Source organism: Narcine bancroftii, chromosome 12, assembly GCF_036971445.1.
Source record: "Narcine bancroftii isolate sNarBan1 chromosome 12, sNarBan1.hap1, whole genome shotgun sequence".
Lineage (NCBI taxonomy): Eukaryota > Metazoa > Chordata > Chondrichthyes > Torpediniformes > Narcinidae > Narcine > Narcine bancroftii.
The window spans coordinates 96,037,898-96,055,985 of record NC_091480.1 but is presented as its reverse complement, the minus strand read 5'-3'; the positions used below and the strand labels follow the sequence as shown (position 1 = coordinate 96,055,985).

The window sequence follows — 18,088 nt, the reverse complement described above, 5'->3', positions numbered from 1 at the left end:
CAGCATCAGTGGGAAATAAAAGAATGACTGACCCAACTCCAGGCATGAATTACCAACCACTTTTCTTCTCCCACTGATGCTGCTCGACCTGCTGAGATCCTCCAGCTGAATTGTGTTTAGCTGAGTAAAATGCTTGCCTTTGTAGTCAGATGAATGGGGGGTTACTGTAGGTAAACCAGCCACACTTTTGGCCAGTGCTGAGTTTATTCAGTCCCTCTGTCAACAGGCCTGGGTCCAGCGGTGGAACAGGAAGACATGTACACCAGTATCTGACCTTCTGCTAGCTGCTTTCTGATAGGCAGATGAGGAGGTTCAGGAAGGGAACTGAGCATCGAGGACAAAGCCCCCTCCACCCCCACCCCCCCCCACACCCAATACTTGTACCTTCACTCCCATCTGTTCAGAAGGAAACCACTCTTTCCATGAAAATAACTTGCCCTCTTCTAGTAGAGGAGCAAGGTAAGATCTAGTGGTACTGTGCTTTAGAGAGATGACGAAGTAGTGTTCAAGGAGAAGATGTGTAATTCTTGGTGTGTCCTTTCAGGTTTGTGGGGAGAAGGTGCGCTTTGAAAAACTCATGGAATATTTCCAAAATGAGGACAGCAACATCGACTTCATGGTACGTTGGATTGACCAGGAAGATCCCATCTAACGTGTTAGCTGAGGATCCATCATCCCCAGGCATTTGTCAGGGGAGTGTGATCTTCATTGACTTCACTCCAAACTCCTTGGAGCCTACGGTGTACCTGGTGTGTCAAGCATCTCTCAGTATGGCTGGATGACCCTGGTCCCCAATCCAGTCAAGTAGGTCTTCAACCTCCTTCTGCAGAAGGGTTGAGCCCCTGTTGAAGGGGATCTGACAATCGACTGATGCAGAATTACAGGCTGAGATGCTCCTTTCTAAACAGTGGTCCCACCCCATTTTTGTGGCTTTCATCTGTGAGTCAGGTGTGCTTCTGAATGAATTAAAGCCACACAAATGTTGGGGTGTTGCAAGCAGTCAGCATGCACAGGGCCTATGTCCTGGCAACAGTTCAATAAGCAGACCTCTCAACGTATGAGGTAGCTCACAGGAGTGCAGTGGGTGTCGGCTGAAGCCTCCAACACCAGGATAATATTGTGCATTGCAATGTCCCATCACCTGCTGCAGTGTCAACTAATGCCACCATACTTCCTGAGACCCTTCTTAAAAATAATGGTCAAGGAGAATAATAGGTTTTGGTCCGACTTTTTCTCTCTTCCCCCTCCCCCACCCCCTCCTTCTCTCCCCCCCCCCCCCACCCCAGGAAACATTTTCATCCCTCTCTCTCCACAGACTGTAATCCCAGTACCCTTCCTCTCTTCTCTGCAGGTTGCCTGTATGCAGTTCATTAACATCGTGGTGCATTCCGTCGAGGACATGAACTTCCGTGTGCACCTCCAGTTTGAGTTTACCTTACTGGGACTGGATGAATACCTTAATGTAAGTGAGCTCAGCCTGACGGGAGCAGACTTCGACAGTGAATATTCTGCTCCTGCTGTGTGGGGCCACTGTGAAATCCCTGTGGCAGTTTCCCTTCCAGCCCACCACTGTGCCCAAGGCCAGAGACTTTGGCTGGTTTGGGGATGGAACAGAGGCAACTTGCTTCTTAGGACCCAGAAGGGGTCACAGTGGCAGGTGGCTGGAGCAGGGGCATGGGGTGGAGAGGGCAGCACATTCCTTGTCAGCAAAGGGATGGGGATGAATCCAGTGCTGGAGCTGGGGAAGCAGAGGATAGAGCAGCTGGGGGTAAGGTGTAGGGGTTTCTGGATTCATGGGGTGGTACAGCTCAGATACAGGTCCCCAGGCCCTCCCAGGCCCAAGATGACCATCAGTTCCCCACATACACCCATTCCGTTTACCAGTCCTTGTTCTGTCCCTTCCCAATTAAATATTGCGAGAGTCTCTGCCCCCATCAACCACTCAGGCCATGCGTCCCAGATTCCTGCCACCCTCTGGGTGAACAGCGATACGCAAATCTGCTGGAGAAACTCAGCAGGTCACGCCGCAGATCTTATCCAGCACATTTGTGTATTGTACTCAACCCCAGCATCTGTGGCCTTTCATGCTTAACTCTGGGTGAATAAGTTCTTCCTCAGATCCCCTCCTCACCCTGAACCAATGTCCTACAGTTTCCCTACCTATGTACCTCATCATTGCCAGGGAAAACCCTGGATCTCCAGTCACTCCTCGTGAATGACTTCCTCTCCACCCTCACCTCTGCAATCACATCCTTCCTATAGTGTAACAACCGGAACTGTAGACCCTCCTCCTGTGGACCACTCCATGTTTTATTAAGCTGTTCTGTCACCTTCTGTATTATGCTCCAACTCATGGAGGCAAGCACCCCTCACTCTTCTTCACTGCCTACCCACCTGTGCTGCCACCATCAGTATTCCTTGGACTTTAATGCCATGGTCCCTCTCTTACCTTCCCTTCTAATGAGCAGAAACTGAAGCCGTCAGAAAGCGAGAGGCTGCAGGTTCAAATCCAGGCGTACCTGGACAATGTGTTTGATGTCGGCGCACTGTTGGAGGACGCGGAGACCAAGAACGCGGTGTTGGAACACGTCGAAGAACTGCAGGGGCAAGTAACACAGGTACTGTCTGAGGGGAGGGGACAGGTTTAGGAATCACTCTGAGGGTTGTGGGAGAAAGGCCAAGTGAGGGGATGAAACTCTGACATTCAATTTTTCAGAATGGTGGTCCAGCATCTGGCTCATTAGCCTGGAATATGAACCGCAGCTGTGCCATATTTGGGATCCAGAACTATGGGCTGCTTGCGGGCAGGGGGTCCGGAACACCAGACAGGTTCAGGAACATCAGTTGGTTTATTAATGGAGCTAGGGTCTCTTGCACATCTCCTGTTCTCTTTAACATGGAACAATTACAATAGAGTGCAGGACCTTCAGCTCACAATGTTGTGCCATCCTATGTAAACCTACTCCACAACAATCTAACCCTTTCCTCCAATACCCTCTATTTTCTTACATCCATGTGCCTATCTCAGAGTCTTTTGAATGTCCCTATTGTACCTGCTTCCACCATCACACCCGGCAACACATTCTAGATACCCTCTCTGACATCTCACCTTAATTTTCCTCCACTCACCTAAACAGATGTCCTCTGGTCTTTGGAAAAAAAAGTGCTGGCAACCACCCTATCTCAGAGTTGTACGTGATGTTATATGTATTCTGGCAATAAATCTGAACTTGGAACTGAATACAATGTTCCAAGTGTGGTCTACTCAGAGTTTAGTAGAGCAGCAGTGTAACCTCACAGCTCTTGAATTCTGCCCATTTAAGGCTCCCATACCATGTGCTTTCTTAACCACCCTATCAACTTAGTCTGCAACTTTGAGGAGTTTAGGGACCTAAACCGAAGATCACTGTTCCTCCACACTGTTAAGAATAAGTGAACTGAAAAATGTAATGTAATACTGTGTAACATGTAAGAACAATGACATTGAACATGTTTGGGCGTCAGTGGGAGTAGCATCGGGTGGTCTGGAAAATTGGTGCCATTTTGATTTCCCCTCATATTGAGAATGGTCATGGAGGATTTCTGCTGTCACTGGTCTGCACAGGGTTGCAGTAACTGCAGCCAGAAAGGGCTAGTGGGCAAGATGACCTCTGAGGACCCGAGAACGTGTGGGAGCCATCCCGCCTGACGTTCCACAGTATGAGCGGACCCGATACCAGGTGACCAAGTCCAGCCACAGGGCCTCTTCCATTTCCCATCATGCTAATCCGTGGGGCCGAGAGCAAAGCTGTGGCGTCATGTCCAGCTTTGTCACAGAGTGTAAATTGGAGTAGCGAAAGAAATTCCAGTCACTGAGCACCCAAAGATTTCCTTCCCCTTGTTGGTGTGCAGGCCCCTGGGTTACGAGTGAACATTGTTCTCCCGTGACTCCAAAAATATTCCTCCCTAATCCATGAGTTATTTCATCACACTGCGCTCAGTGGTGGGTGCATGGAACATATTCCCAGGGATGGTGGTGGACGCTGGCCCAATATGGACATTGAAGAGACTGTTAGATAGGCACGTGGATGTAAAAAAAATAGGTACTGAGCTGTGAGTTTGGGAAGGGTGAGGTTGAGTAGGCTTAAAGAGGTTGGCACAACATGACGGGCTGGAGGACCTACACTGTGCTCCAATGTTCTATGTACTATAAAGGATTCCTGCTATCTCATGGAGAAATTTAGGCTCTATGTAAACAGCTTTGGTGGGCTGGGTATCCAAGTCCGTTGGATTCTCTTCCACAATATCTGGAGGACAGTCCTGAAAATAAGTTCCCCATCTACTGGAATGAGTGTGCAAGACCTCAGCCCACACAGAATGAGGCCACTAGACCTACCAATCCATGTCAGCAGTGCTGCGAATCCCACAAGCTCAGTCTTTACCCTTCACGTTCCATGGGCTCCCTTTTCAACAAATTGCTTCGTTGCCTTTGACTGTAACTACGGGTATACCCCATTTTACGAATACTCACCTGAAGAAAATTTGCTTTTACGAAGAAACCCATCTTTACTATTCCTAAAGAAATTTGAATGAGTTTTCCATTTTATGAATTGTAATGAACCATTACTTAATAGTAATGAATGGGTCTTCGCTTAATGCCATTTTGGCTTATGAAAGGTTTGATAGGAACACTCTAGTTTACATCCTACCACGGAAGTAATGGGTTGTAGCTCTGTTATCCTGCCTGGATGAGGGATTTGGAGGATGAAGTTATCAAACAGCTTCCTAACCTTATGGCAGTGAACCTCTGTTCCTTTTTTTTTGTTAAAAGCTGAGAGAGAAGTTGCAGGAAGCCGAGAATGACTCCATGATGAAGATTGCTGAGCTGGAGAAACAGCTGATACAGGCCCACAAGGAGGTGGAAGGTCTCAAGGTGAGCGTGCCCTCAGCTGCCTGCATATCCCCGCGGCGCCAGGGAGTGGGGAACTTGGTCACAACCTCAGGCGAGAGCACAAGGAACGCTCCTTGCCTGCTCCAAAGTGGAAGGTCGGAACAGAAGCCTCGGAAACAAGCCCAGAGCAAGGAGGAAATATGGCCGGCTTACGGTCAGGGTGGTGAGAGGAAAGAAGTTAAGTATCTCTGCAGTCGAGAGAGATAACACAGAAACAGGACCTTCAGCCCACAGAAACCATACTGGTCAACAACCTGACTATCAAGCTATTGTTTAAACTAATCCAAACCGAATCCATTTTGTTGCCGAAAAGCAACCTGATGGAAGAACTCAGCGGGTGAGGAAAAGGGACGGTCCACACCATGCATCGGGACTGATAGCCAGCCGATAGAAGGGAGAAAAGTAAAACATAGAAGTCTGCAGACTCTGTGGTTGAAGTAAAAAACACAATGATGGAGGAACTCAGCAGGTAAAACAGTGGACATTATACAGCAAAGATAAAGATACATAACCAATGTTTTGGGCTTGAGTCCTTCATATGGAATGCAAAAATGTCGACAGGCATAAATACGCCTGCTATATAAAGTCCACTGTTTGACCTGCTGAGTTTCTACAGCACTGTTTTATGATAGAGGGGAAAGGGAGGTGTGCAACGGGGGCTGGCATGTGATAGGTGGATCTGGGTGATGATGGGGTGGATGCCCAAATGGAGCAAGGTGGTGAAGGAGGGAGGGAGAGAGCTTTGACAGGCTAGTAGGTGATTGGTCGAACCAGATGAGGGAGGGTTCATGAGCAAATGGAGCCAGGTTGACCATAGTGATGGGTCTCGTTAAAGGGGTGGCGGGGGGGGGGGGTAATAATTAATCGGGCTGTAAGGGTTTTTTAGGGTGAAAGGGTCTTCTGCTATGCTGAATCGTTAAAATTTTAGAAATGTTAAGTTTAATGTTATTGCTTGGATCCTGATATTCCTGTGAAGTTGATGGCTGTCGAGAAACCTGGCCTTTTGCAACGGTACTTCTCTCCCATAGGAGACATTCAGTGAATCTGCGGCGAAGTTGCATTCTATGCAGGCACAGGTCGCGGACAGCAGCAAGGTGGTCCGAATGCACACTTCCCTGGAGCAGAAACTCTTGCAGTTGGAACAGCAGGGACTGCTCAAGATCCATCGCAGAGACAGCGGAGACCTCGACATAGATATCATTCCAGTTGTAGTGAAGGAAACGGTCGTAACCACGGCGCCTGCACCCTATGAAGGTACCAAGTGCAAAATCTTCCATCCATTCAATCGCCCAGCACTCCATACATGGTTCAATCTCCCAGTGAGGCTTGCTGCACACTGAGTGGTCTGGCCCAAGGTTTCAGAAGCTTGAGGGCAACTTCAACCACACCCCCCCCCCCCACCCAGCAAAATTATCACTGTGACGCCCCTTTTTTTGGGGGGGAGGGTGAAATACTTCATGTGGCACAAAGTATTTCACGACGTAAAGGAATTTCCAGGTCAGTGTGCTGAAGGGGTGAGCAAGATGAGGGGTCGTGACTCCATCCTGCTGACATCCAGTCGTCAGATTGAAGAGCAGATTAACGTGAGAAGGGTCACAGGGTGAGTGGGAAGGGGGTTCCCTGACTTTACCCTGGTCCTTGAGTCAGGCGGTGAGAGTTAAAATCAATACACAAGAGGAACTTGGCAGGCCATGCAGTGTTCTTGATGGCAAAGATGCATGACCAACGTTTTGGCCCCGAGTCCCTTGTCAAGGTGTGAGCAAAGAGCAGGCAGGTACCTGAATAAAATGGGGGGGGGGGGGTGGTGGAGGAGCAGCACAGGCTCACAGGAAAGAGGTCATAGGTGGATATGGGTGGGAGGGCAGGAATTAAAAAAAAGTGATGGGAGGAGGATATATCTCTGAATGGAGAGAGAAGGTGGTGGGGAGCTGAAGGAAAGGAGACAGTAGGAAGAGAGAGGTGGGGGGGCTTAACAGAAAATGCAGCAGTCGATGTTAATGCCATCTGTCTGGAGAGGGCCCAGACGGGGTTAAATGTTGTTCCTCCAATTTGCGGATAGCCTAGGTTTGGCATTGCTATAAAGAACGTTGCATGACCTACAGAGTTTCTCCGGCACTTTTGTGTATTAAACTACAATCTATAGACTTTCTTGTTTAACTCCAGTGAGAGTTAAGATGGCTTCTTTTCCTCCATCTACATCTCGAAGGATGCAGGAAATGGTCAATGTTTCACCGATTCGAAAGTATTAAGTAATTTGAGTGTGCCTTTTTGTGTCCTCTGACAGGTGTTCCTCCAATGGCAACTGTTCAAGGCCAAGTTACTGATGGTCTCGGTTCTGGAGTGGGTCCTCCCCCTCCTCCAATCTCTTCGTCAGCGGAGACTGTCATCGTTCCACCTCCTCCTCCTCCACTACCCAACATGGCTGCCAGTCAGACTACCCCAGCTGCAGGTGCACCACCACCCCCGCCTCCACCACCTCCACCACCTCTACCCCTTGAAACTCCAGGTGCCGGCATCCCCCCACCTCCTCCACCCCCACCCCTTCCTGGTTGTCTTCCTCCAGGAGCACCCCCTCCTCCACCCCCTCCAGGAGCACCAGGGTCCTTCTTCAGCACAGCAACGATGGTCACCTCAGGTGCGTGCCACGTAATTTATACTGGTATTGGCCTTGACACTCTACTAGTTGCACATTGCATTGAGGGAAAGGTGAAGATTTTTGTGTGCAGGCGGTGCTATCAGCCTTGACGATGAGTGAAACCTACACAGAGTATGTCAGTTAAATCGGAAATCAAGGGGAGGCCAGAAAGAGGGAGCACATTGGTGAATTGTAGAATCCAGATTACTGGAAGAACAAAGTCACAGCCAGTTGTAAAGGGGCATCTGATGCCCTTTGTGTTGGCTACAGACTACCATTTCAGATGTTGTTTTGGGCTAGAGTTTGACTGAATTTTTAAGTTACTTTCCAGAAGCAGCATGCTAACAAGCTGTCCCGACCCACGAGCCCGCACCGCCCAGTTACACTTAGGTGACCAATTAACCTTCTAACTTGTACATCTTTGGAATGTGGGAGGAAACCCACACAGATTTGGGGAGAATGTACAAACTCCTTACAGACACCACCGGATTCTATCCTGGGTCGCTGGCGCTGCAACAGCATTGCGCAAACTGCTCCGCTAAAACTTGGTTGGCATCCCACGAAGAATGGGTTGCACGGTGTAGAACTGAGCTCGAGCGTTGCCAGAAAGGGTGAAGACTACAATTCACCTCCCTGAAAGCCAGGTCTCTCTGCACACAGTAGAATTCCCTGAGCATGGGTTAAACTGGGCACTGGAGGCAACTGAATGAGGCAAGCGATTATACGTTGGCTCGTGCCTCGTGGGTTTCTCTGATAACTTTCAGGTTGGTGTTCATCACTCCTCCTTGAATAAGACCATGAAATCTCATCCTTTAATGTCATAATTTGTATGATTAGACCAATCGGGGATCGAACTTTTCTTTCACATAGCTGACCGAGCTGTAGGGATGCTGGGACCTCGCTGGTTCTTGCTTTTCGAGATTCTCTTTTCCTCTTCCCTCATTCTACCTTCCTCATACAAACACGCACCTGCCTTTGCCACTGTGCACCAAACAGAACAGTTTTTGTTCCCAGTGGTATGAATGTTCTTTCTTTGTAAAATATTTTTATTGAGTTTAACAAAAACCCTTCACACAAGGTAAATTAATAATAGCATAAATCAAATCATATATAATATATAATATTATCACATTACAATTGTAAATTAGAAACATAGCCATAATTATTACATTAACTTATTTTGATCAGGACATCAAATTCTATGATTATAATTAAACAATTAAATCATAACTCGTATTATGTCCAAAAATAATAAATATAAAAATTATATAAGTAATGCCTGTAAAATTCCCTTCTATAAGATATTTTATACTTCTCTAATGTGATCATGTTGTTCTGTGATCTGTAATTAAACACCCCCCCCCACCCTCTTGTCTTAATAATATAAAGGGAAAAAAAAGTATTTTTAAATTCCTATTAACCTGCCCTCTTCCTCTAAACAAGGTTATCTGCATTTATTGTAAATATGAATCGAGTAACAGTTCCCAGACAGGGAATCCCCGGAGCATATACACCACTTAAATCCTCTCATTATGATCCGTGATTGGCCCCCAAATCTTATCTCCATCTTTAATATTATATCGAATTTTTTAAAGACAAGATATTATGTAACCATTGAATGTGAGTGGGTGAAACAATATCTTTCCACTTTCATTAAAATTGCTCATCTAGCTATCAATGAAGCAAGGTATGATTGCTAAAACACTTCAGGAATGTCTTAGAGAGTGACGCACCATCAATGACTCCAAAAGACTGAAGCTGAGCCAACTAATAGGCTTTTATTTGCTATAGAACAAAGGCACGTCCATGTTGATCGACTGTCCTGCACTGTCTGTGGAACAATCACCTTTATTCAGGAGCCTGTGGGAGGGGCCACAGGTACAGCCAGCCAATGGGAGTGCCCGATCAGATAAATAAATACATACAGTGGTTGGCCACAGAGAGCCCTTGAATCTCTCGTTCTGTCTATCTGCCCTCAGTTGCCTCTCCATAAGGTAGCTGCTTTGGTATTCTGTCGGTTGACATCCTTCTGTGTTATCCTGCCTATTGGATCAGATGGGGCTTCAGGAATGCATGCCCTGACAGTGTACTGCTCACATGCTGAGGGAGATGTGAAGGTGCATGGCATTCCTTTGAAGAATCAGAAGCCTCTATTGGTGATCAGTGTTACCTGCATCATCAGCTCTGACAATTGGGTGGCAGGTGTCTTAAGGGGGAATCTATTCGTCACCCTCTGAGTATTTTTTGCCTTGGTTATTCCGCTAGTTTGCTGCATTTGCACACTCTGTCACACCTGCCGAAAGGTCCAATTGGTTACTTGCCCATCGCTCATGAAGTTAAGCATTTTGTGCGAGAACTGGCACTTTAGATTTCAATTGGTCTCTCTTTGTACCTTGGCATTTCTGATGTGACGCTCTGACGACAGTGCCCTTTCAGCCCTCATCGACTCATCCAAAATAAGTGCAGCAGTCTCATCGACACCAGGCAATGGGCAGGCTTTGTTATGTCCTTCAGGACTTAACAAGTGGACGCACCATCCAAAGGCTGGAAAGAGTGAGCTGTTCAATGGCAGCATCATAGAATCCTCCTGAAACAACTGCTGGTGTATTTACCGATGGCTCTCGATGTCCTGAGTCATTCCTGCATATTTCCAGGTTCTCAAGCTGTGGTTTTGAAGTGTAATTGTACACGAAGATGGGCTCTGATGACTGGAAAACAGAGTCACTGGTTATATTGCGTGGAAACAGGCTCTTTAGTCCAATAAGTCAGGTCGCATGGTTAGCACAGTGCTGTCATAGCACCAGAGTTTTGGGTTCGACTCCTGTGGTGTCTGTAAGGAGTTTGTACGTTCTCTGCATGTAAGCACGAGTTTCCCCTCTGGATGCTCTCCCATACTACAAAAACGTTTGGGGGTTGCAGATCTATTGGGCGTAATTGGGTGGCACAGGCTCCTGGGCTGGAAGGGCCTATTTCTGTTCTGTATGTATATTTCCCTATGATTACAAGTCTATTAATGCAAACATTAAGTTTGCACTGAATTTACTGTGGCTTTTTATGTGGTAGTTTCTGTCCCTGATATCAATAAAATGTGTTCTGCCTAAAAAAAAATCATAATGTTCTCATTCCCACTGATTCCTGTTCATTATCACCCTTCAACTCCCTGCTATGCAGGTACTTAATGAGTTGAAAATCTAGCAGTGAAACTCACCCAGCTTTCCGCCCTTCTCCTCTGGGAACACCCAGTCAGAATCAGCCGGGAAATTACCCTGTGCAGTGCTTCCATAGCCACTGCAATGCATTTACTTTGAGTTCACGCCTCTGAAGAAATAGAGCCTTGCTTATTGGTGACACGAGAAGGTCTAAGATCAGCCATGTTTGTGCCATTGGGGTAGAGTTTAAGGGCCAATCTGCCCACCCGTTTGTCACATCCATGCCGTCTTGGCACCTCCCTGGATTGTGTGGACCAGTGGTTTTCAAACTTTTTCTTTCCACTCACGTACCATGTTAAGTAATCGCAGAGCACTGACGGCATAGGGAATAACTTAAAGTGGTATGTGAGTGAAAAGGAAAAGGTTGAGAACCTCTAGTGAAGCCTGTTTGTGGGCTGAATTTATTAACGACACTTCTAAATTCTGATGCCAAGCTAATACTAGCAATTAATTTTGAACCATTGCTCATCAAAGCCATTCTATTTATTTCCTGCTTTGTGAATGAAAGCAATTCCTGAGTATTTAAAGCTGGTTGGGTTTTAATGCAGGTGGGATCTGACTGCTTTTTTCCAAGCCACTGAAGTTCACTAATTTTCCATTTTGCAGCTCTGAAGATAAAGCAGCCAATCAAAACCAAGTTCCAAATGCCGTTGCTAAATTGGGTGACGTTGAAACCCAATCAAATTGATGGAACGGTCTTCACTGATTTGGATGATGAGAAACTGCTGCAGGTGAGACCTGCTGACGTAAAGGATCATTTCCCGTGAATGATGTCGTGAGCTGCTGGCTTGGTTTCTTGGGTAGAATCGTTGCTTGTGGACCCAGAAGTGGTGGGTTCGAGGCTGTTGTGTGCAATTCTAGTCACCCAATGAGAGGAAAGATGTAATGAAGGTGGGAAGGGTGCAGGGAAGATGTGTGTGAATGTTATGGAATGTTAAAAGGCTTGATTTACTGAGACTTTTCTCTCTGGGGAGCAGGAAGGTGATGGGGGAACCTTCTCGGGGTTTATAAAATCACGAGAGGTATATAAATAAGGTCATTGTCTTTATCCCAGGGTACAGGAAGGCCTAAACTTTTTGTCTCCACTCTCATACCACTATAAGTATTCCTTATGCCATAAATGCTCTGTGATTAGTAAGGGATTAGTTAAGGTGGTTTATGGGTTTGAAAAGAAAAAGTTTGACAACCACGGTTTTAATCGTACCTAATTAACTTGCATATTACTTAAAAGAATCAGAAACAACAATAAACGTTCTTTGGGCACCGTGCGAAGAAATACATTAGAACATTTAAGTTACAACTGGAAAGCTGGAAGGAAAAAGAAGCCAAGGCAGACAGAGAATGAAAATGATAAATGGATTAACATTGTGGTTAGAAACGGGGAGGCCACAACTACAATTTGGAGAGTCAGAGACCGTGGTGGATGGAGAGACATGATGACCCACACCAAACGGCAAGGCACCTGAACAAATTGACTCGTTATGTGCACGGTTTCATAACTCTAAAGGAAATGGGCCCATGACAATTTTTCTCAAGCAAAATATTTCAGGAAAAATTGGCATAGGGATTACTTAAAGTGGTATGTGAGCATATTAGAGGGCATAGATTTAAGGTGAGAGAGGAAAGTTATGAAAAAAGACCTGAGGGACATTTTTTTCATACATGGAATGTATGGTGGTGAAGGCATGGAACAATCTGCACGAAGAGGTAGAGGTGGGTACAATTGTGACATTTGAAATATATAGGCTTTTAGGTTAGAAGGACATGGGACAAATGAAGTCAAGTGGGTAGCATGGGCTGGTTGAGTAATCCCTCTGCCATCAGTGCTCTGTGATCAATAAGGGGTTGCTTAAGGTGGTATGTGAGCGGGAAGGTTGAGAATCACTGCTCTAGGCCCAAATGTTACTGAAATATTTTGCTTGAGAAAAATTTCCTTTGGAGTTATGAAACCATGCACATAACAAGTCCATTAGGTACGATTAAAACAATGGTTTTACATAAAGGTAAAGGTTCCATTATTGTCACGTAACACTACATTTAGAATATAACATGCATGAAATTCTTTAACTTTTGTTTACTGTAAGGCAGACAGAGAGTCAATGCTTTGTCCAGCGCCCTTCACAGAAACCTTTAACACCTGATGTTCCTAGGCACACTCTCCTCCAAGTACTGACTAGTCCTGAGCCTATTTAGCTTCCGAGATCAGACAATCTCGGGTGTATTCAGGCTACAAGAGAAAGAAGCTGAGAAGGGAGAGGCCTGAAAGATAGCCCAACAATTGGAGAAGGAAGAAGAGGGGGTGGGGAACTGACGGTAGGGAAGGATAAGGGAAAGAGAGAGACTTGAGGGAGGAGTTTAATGAGAATTGGAGAAGTCACATTGATGCCAACTGGTTTGAAAAATAAGGTGGTGTTCCTCCAATTTGAGGGTGGCCTCCACCTGGCAGAACATGAAGCCATGAACAGACTTTGGAGTCAAGGTGCCCTGCATGCTGAGCTGCAGGTCTAATGTTGAATTCCAACCATGGGAGGACTTCAGGAAAACATTAGGGAACCCATGACATGGAAAATGAACCTTCCTCAGCTGTTCACCACTTGAAAACCATCCTGGGGAGGGATGGAGTTGGGGGGGGGGGGGGGTGGGGAGAAGATTGCTGGGTCAGGAACACACATCAGGAGGGGGAGCATAAGCAGCGGCCAATTCTCCCGCACTTCCTTGGCACTGATGAGTGGACTTCCCCGTTAAAGGACTGTGGCTACTATGGAAGTGTGAGAGGAGGCTCTGGTGACCACTGCTTCTTGCCAGATTGATGGCAGATAAAATCCAAGCTCTGATTAATTTGAGGCACCATGATAAACAGGGAAAATCAGGGGGTTTGAATGTTGGATCAGATGACATGGAGTAAATATGCTCCAGACAGGAACAGATTGGGACCAGGGACCAATTGATGATGTACTTGATCTAATAGATATTGAGGTTTGATTTGTATGGTGTACACCTCGTTTAATAAATACAATAAACCTCTCGGTATTTGACACTTAAGGGATTGGTAGATGCCGGAGAAGTGTATTTTCTGGTTGCTTGAGATGGTGTATTGCATGATTGGCAAGGGGCGCCATTTTGAAATGAACATATTCTTTTATCTATTTCCGCGATTTTTTTTGCCGGTTGCTTGAATTCAGATACCAGGGGTTTCACTTTAGTTAATTTGTGCTGATCATTAATGAACTTAGCATTTTTAATGATGTCAACTGCAAATTAATTTTAAAAAAACTGCAGATGCAGAAAATCTGAAATATAAACAGAATGTTGAAAAAACTCATCGTCGGTCAGTATCTGTGGAAGGAGAAGAATTCAGAAGTTCCTTGAAGGCAATGAAGAATATTCAACTCTTTCCAATGATACTACCTGATCTATTGAGTTTATTCAGCATTTTCAGTGATTTCAAATTCAATTTGTATTTATGAACTTTAAAAAAGTATGTCTTCTGGAAAAGTAAAATCATGAAATGCTGAAAATACTCAGCAGGTCAAATGGTATTTGTGGGGGGAGAGCTTATTTTCTCTCCTCCTCAACCTGAAACATTAATTCTGTTTCTCGTCCCTCAGATATGGCCTGTGTTGCTGAGTATTTCCAGTATGATCTTTTCCTATCCTTGTTTTGGTCTCTCAAAAGAGGAGACATTTTAATAAAATTATAATATTCCAAAATGGAAATGTGAAGTGATCAATGGATCTTCGATCTTGGTGTTCACGTGTTTATGTTTTCCCCAGGATCTAAATATGGGAGAGTTTGAGGAGAAGTTTAAGACCAGGGCCCAGGGTTCATCGCTGAATATCAACACACTGAAAATAAAGGTTTCCCAGAAAGCCAGCAATAAAATCAACCTGATTGAGTCAAATCGAGCGAAAAACCTGGCCATCACACTTCGCAAAGGAGGTCTCAGCTCCGATGAGATCTGCAAGGCCATTGAGAAGTGAGCTCTTTCATACTCCTCGGGGAGTGGGGGGAAATCAAAGGTTGTGGTGGATGGATAGAGAGAGAGGTTCTATTGCACCATGGGCCTATTCTAGCTGCTGCTGCCTTCATGTTAATGTCAGATTAAGGAAGTTCCCTGGACCCCTCTTCCCACCGCCCCTGCAAGGAAGTTAAAAATGTTTATTAATAATTTTGAAATTGTTCTTATTCTTCAAAATTGGAGATTATTATTGTAGCACCACATCCACGAAAGATGGCATCTGTGCACATGAACACTTCGGATGAGGCATCAATAAGGGAGGTGGATGGCATGCGTTGCCTCTCTTGACCTATGTCCACAGACCACCCTCCCATCCCCCAGGGTCATGCAGTAGTCAAAGCCAGTCCCAATATTGGACACGTGTGTGTGCTCAGTAAAACCACAGGGTCATTGGATTTTCCCATTGATCCAAAGGAATACTGTCAGCCATGAGCAGGATGGAAGAGAAAATCAGGAACAGGCTTCATCCTAGTGCCTCAATACCTTCTGGCCACATTGTTTGCTTTGAGTAATGGAGATATAGAGAACGGATGAGACCCTTCAGTCCAACTGGTTAGTTCCATCTACCTGCACTTGATCCAGACCCTTCTGTGCCCCTCCAATTTATATATCTGTTCAAATGCCTTTTGAACATCATAGTTATGCCTCTTTCTTCAGTTTTCCTCTGGCAACACATTCAGATACGGACACTGGCATCACTGGGGGGGGAGGGGGGGTGCAGACTGCACCGGGTGACACCATATAAAATGTGTGTGCAGTTTCAACAGAAATGTATTTTTTTAATGAAATTATCCCTGCAGTTATAGCAACAAAAACACTTTTCATAATCCCAGTTTACACCTACTCTGTTAGTAGTGACGGAGCAGTCCGTGATTAGTGTCACAAGGTGATATTCAAGAGCCTGATAGCTGTTCTTGAACCCGAGCCTGCTGAATTTCAGGTTTCTGCACCTTATTCCCAAAGGTAGCAGTGAGAAATGGTTGTGACCAGGGTGATGGTTTGACCCACACAATATGCCTGGCAACAGCACCACTGCTTCTTAAGTAGATTTATAACCCTGCCCAACAGGGAAGGCTAATTTCAACCCATGTTTTAAATGAGGCTTCCTTGTATATGCTGAGCATTCTCCTGCACTCCTACCCTGCAGTTAACATGCCTTCACTTCTCCTCTCCCACATACCCAGCTTTGACCTGAAGTCACTCAGCTTGGATTTCATGGAGCTATTGACCCGCTTTGAGCCAAGTGATTACGAGCGCAAAGTGCTCCAGCAATACGAGGCGGACAAGAAACCACTGGAGGATCTCTCTGAGGAGGACCGCTTCATGATCAAGTTCAGCAAGATCCCAAAACTCAAAGAGCGGATGAAAATGATCATCTTCATGGGCAATTTCAACGATAGTGTACAGATGCTGATGCCGGTGAGCAGCTCAACCCAAGCCTGATGTCGAAAGAGGAGAGGATGGATGGGGCATTCTGCCCCTCAAACCCATGCCACTCCTCAGCGAGATAGTGGTCAATCTGCAAGCGAACTGCCCGCAGCTCCCTTTCCCCGTTCACACACCTTATATAACAAGAATATGAAAATCAAAACTTCGCAGATACTGTAAATCTGAAATAAAATCCGAAGATGCTTGAAACAAGCAGTTCAGGTTACGTCTGTGGAAAGAGAAACAAAGTTCAAATCTGTGGCCTAAGGCGCTTCATCACAGATGTTGCCTGACCTGTTGAGTATTTTCCAGCATTTTCTGATTTTGTTCAACAAACACCTTTTGATCTCTGATTTAAATTTAATTTTTTAATTGAAGAAATAATTTAGACATACAGCATGCTAACAGACCTTTCCGGCCCGTGAGCCCATGCCGCCCATTGACATTCAAATGACCTACAACCCCTGTACATTTTTGAAGGGTGGGAGGAATCCAAAGCACCAGAGAAAACCCACACAGACATGGGGAGAACGTGCAAACTCCTTACGGACAGCGCCGGTTTCAAACCCAGTAACAATGACGGGCGAACCACTACACCAAATGTGAATGAACAATTGATTCAGCATTGTTATTAATGGAAATTATGGAATATTATTTTAAGATCAAACATATTTTAAGCTCTATAACTCTTACTGTACAGGATCTAACTTTTCAATACTGCCCCTTGGTCCTAGTCTCCCCAATCAGCAGAGAGACTTCCTCTGTATCCTTCTTTCTCATATCTGACAAAGATCGATTCAGTCAACTCTCATCCTTTTAAAACACAGAATAATCACTGCTCAAAATGTAACTCTTGGAACCCAGAGATCACACTGTAATTCTATCCTGAGCCACAATATCCCCATCACCATACAGGGTCCAGAGCTGAACACAATCCTCTAAATACCACCCAGCAAGAGATTTTTAATTGTTTTTAAAAATTTAGACATACAGCACGGTAACAGGCCCTTCCAGCCCACAAGCCCCATGCTGCCCAATTACACCCAATTCACCTACAACTCCCGTACGTTTTGAAGAGTGGGAGGAAACCCATGCAGACCCGGGGAGAACAGACAGCGCCAGGTTTGAACCTGGGTCGCTGGCGCTGAAAAAACAGCCACAGTTAGATCAACCGTGCGCCCTGTGTATGAAGCCATCAATAACTTTCACCCATCCCACTCTTCTCCTATCTCTTCGAATGAATCCTCCCCACCTCCTCATCTAATCCTAATTATTCTCTTTAAATGAATAAGTGAGCAAAGGTGAGCAAGTTTGATTTATTGATCCCTCAGGGGGGAAACTAACTAAAGGAAAAGCCTTCATGACTAAATCAGGGCTTTATTGGGATTTTCAGGACACTTGCATTTCTGATTTTACAAAAGAAAACTTTTAAAACTTCTTGAAATTATTTTACATTCGTAACACCACGGAATAATGAATGTTAAACATGATAAGTTTTTAATGCTGCCGGTGTTGTATCAAGGATTATCAAACCCCTTTGCTGTCATGGGCCAGTGGAGTGTGTATGTTTCCATGCCAACTGTTTAAACATAGAGGCCTGATGAGTTCATTTGTGATTTGATGAACATTTTAATGACCGTTACAATAATTTTTTTTCTGCAAGCAACTTAACACAGTCATTGCCGCTTCAATGTCCATCAAGTCATCAGTAAAACTGAAGAAAATCCTGGAGGTAAGATCTCAGTGAGTGTGAGTTATCTGTGAGGTGACAGTATTAAGCACCTTGCTAATTTCCTGAAAGATAAATTCATGGAAAATGGAAATGATCAGGGTTTTGGCCAATAAACTTGGTTCCACTCTATTGTCAC

General features: G+C 45.3%; 1 protein-coding gene across 2 annotated transcripts in view; it reads left to right on the top strand.

Moving 5' to 3' along the window:
• The window catches only part of LOC138746699 (formin-like protein 1), a 167,742-nt gene that overhangs the window by 118,810 nt on the left and 30,844 nt on the right, over window positions 1–18,088 (top strand). For both annotated transcript variants that reach the window (XM_069905011.1, XM_069905012.1), the window contains exons 11-20: window positions 545–619; window positions 1,352–1,462; window positions 2,469–2,618; window positions 4,811–4,912; window positions 5,959–6,184; window positions 7,215–7,565; window positions 11,381–11,505; window positions 14,548–14,750; window positions 15,977–16,211; window positions 17,884–17,952. In XM_069905011.1, the coding sequence (XP_069761112.1) occupies window positions 545–619; window positions 1,352–1,462; window positions 2,469–2,618; window positions 4,811–4,912; window positions 5,959–6,184; window positions 7,215–7,565; window positions 11,381–11,505; window positions 14,548–14,750; window positions 15,977–16,211; window positions 17,884–17,952 (1,647 nt within the window). The remainder of the gene's footprint in view (window positions 1–544; window positions 620–1,351; window positions 1,463–2,468; window positions 2,619–4,810; window positions 4,913–5,958; window positions 6,185–7,214; window positions 7,566–11,380; window positions 11,506–14,547; window positions 14,751–15,976; window positions 16,212–17,883; window positions 17,953–18,088) is intronic.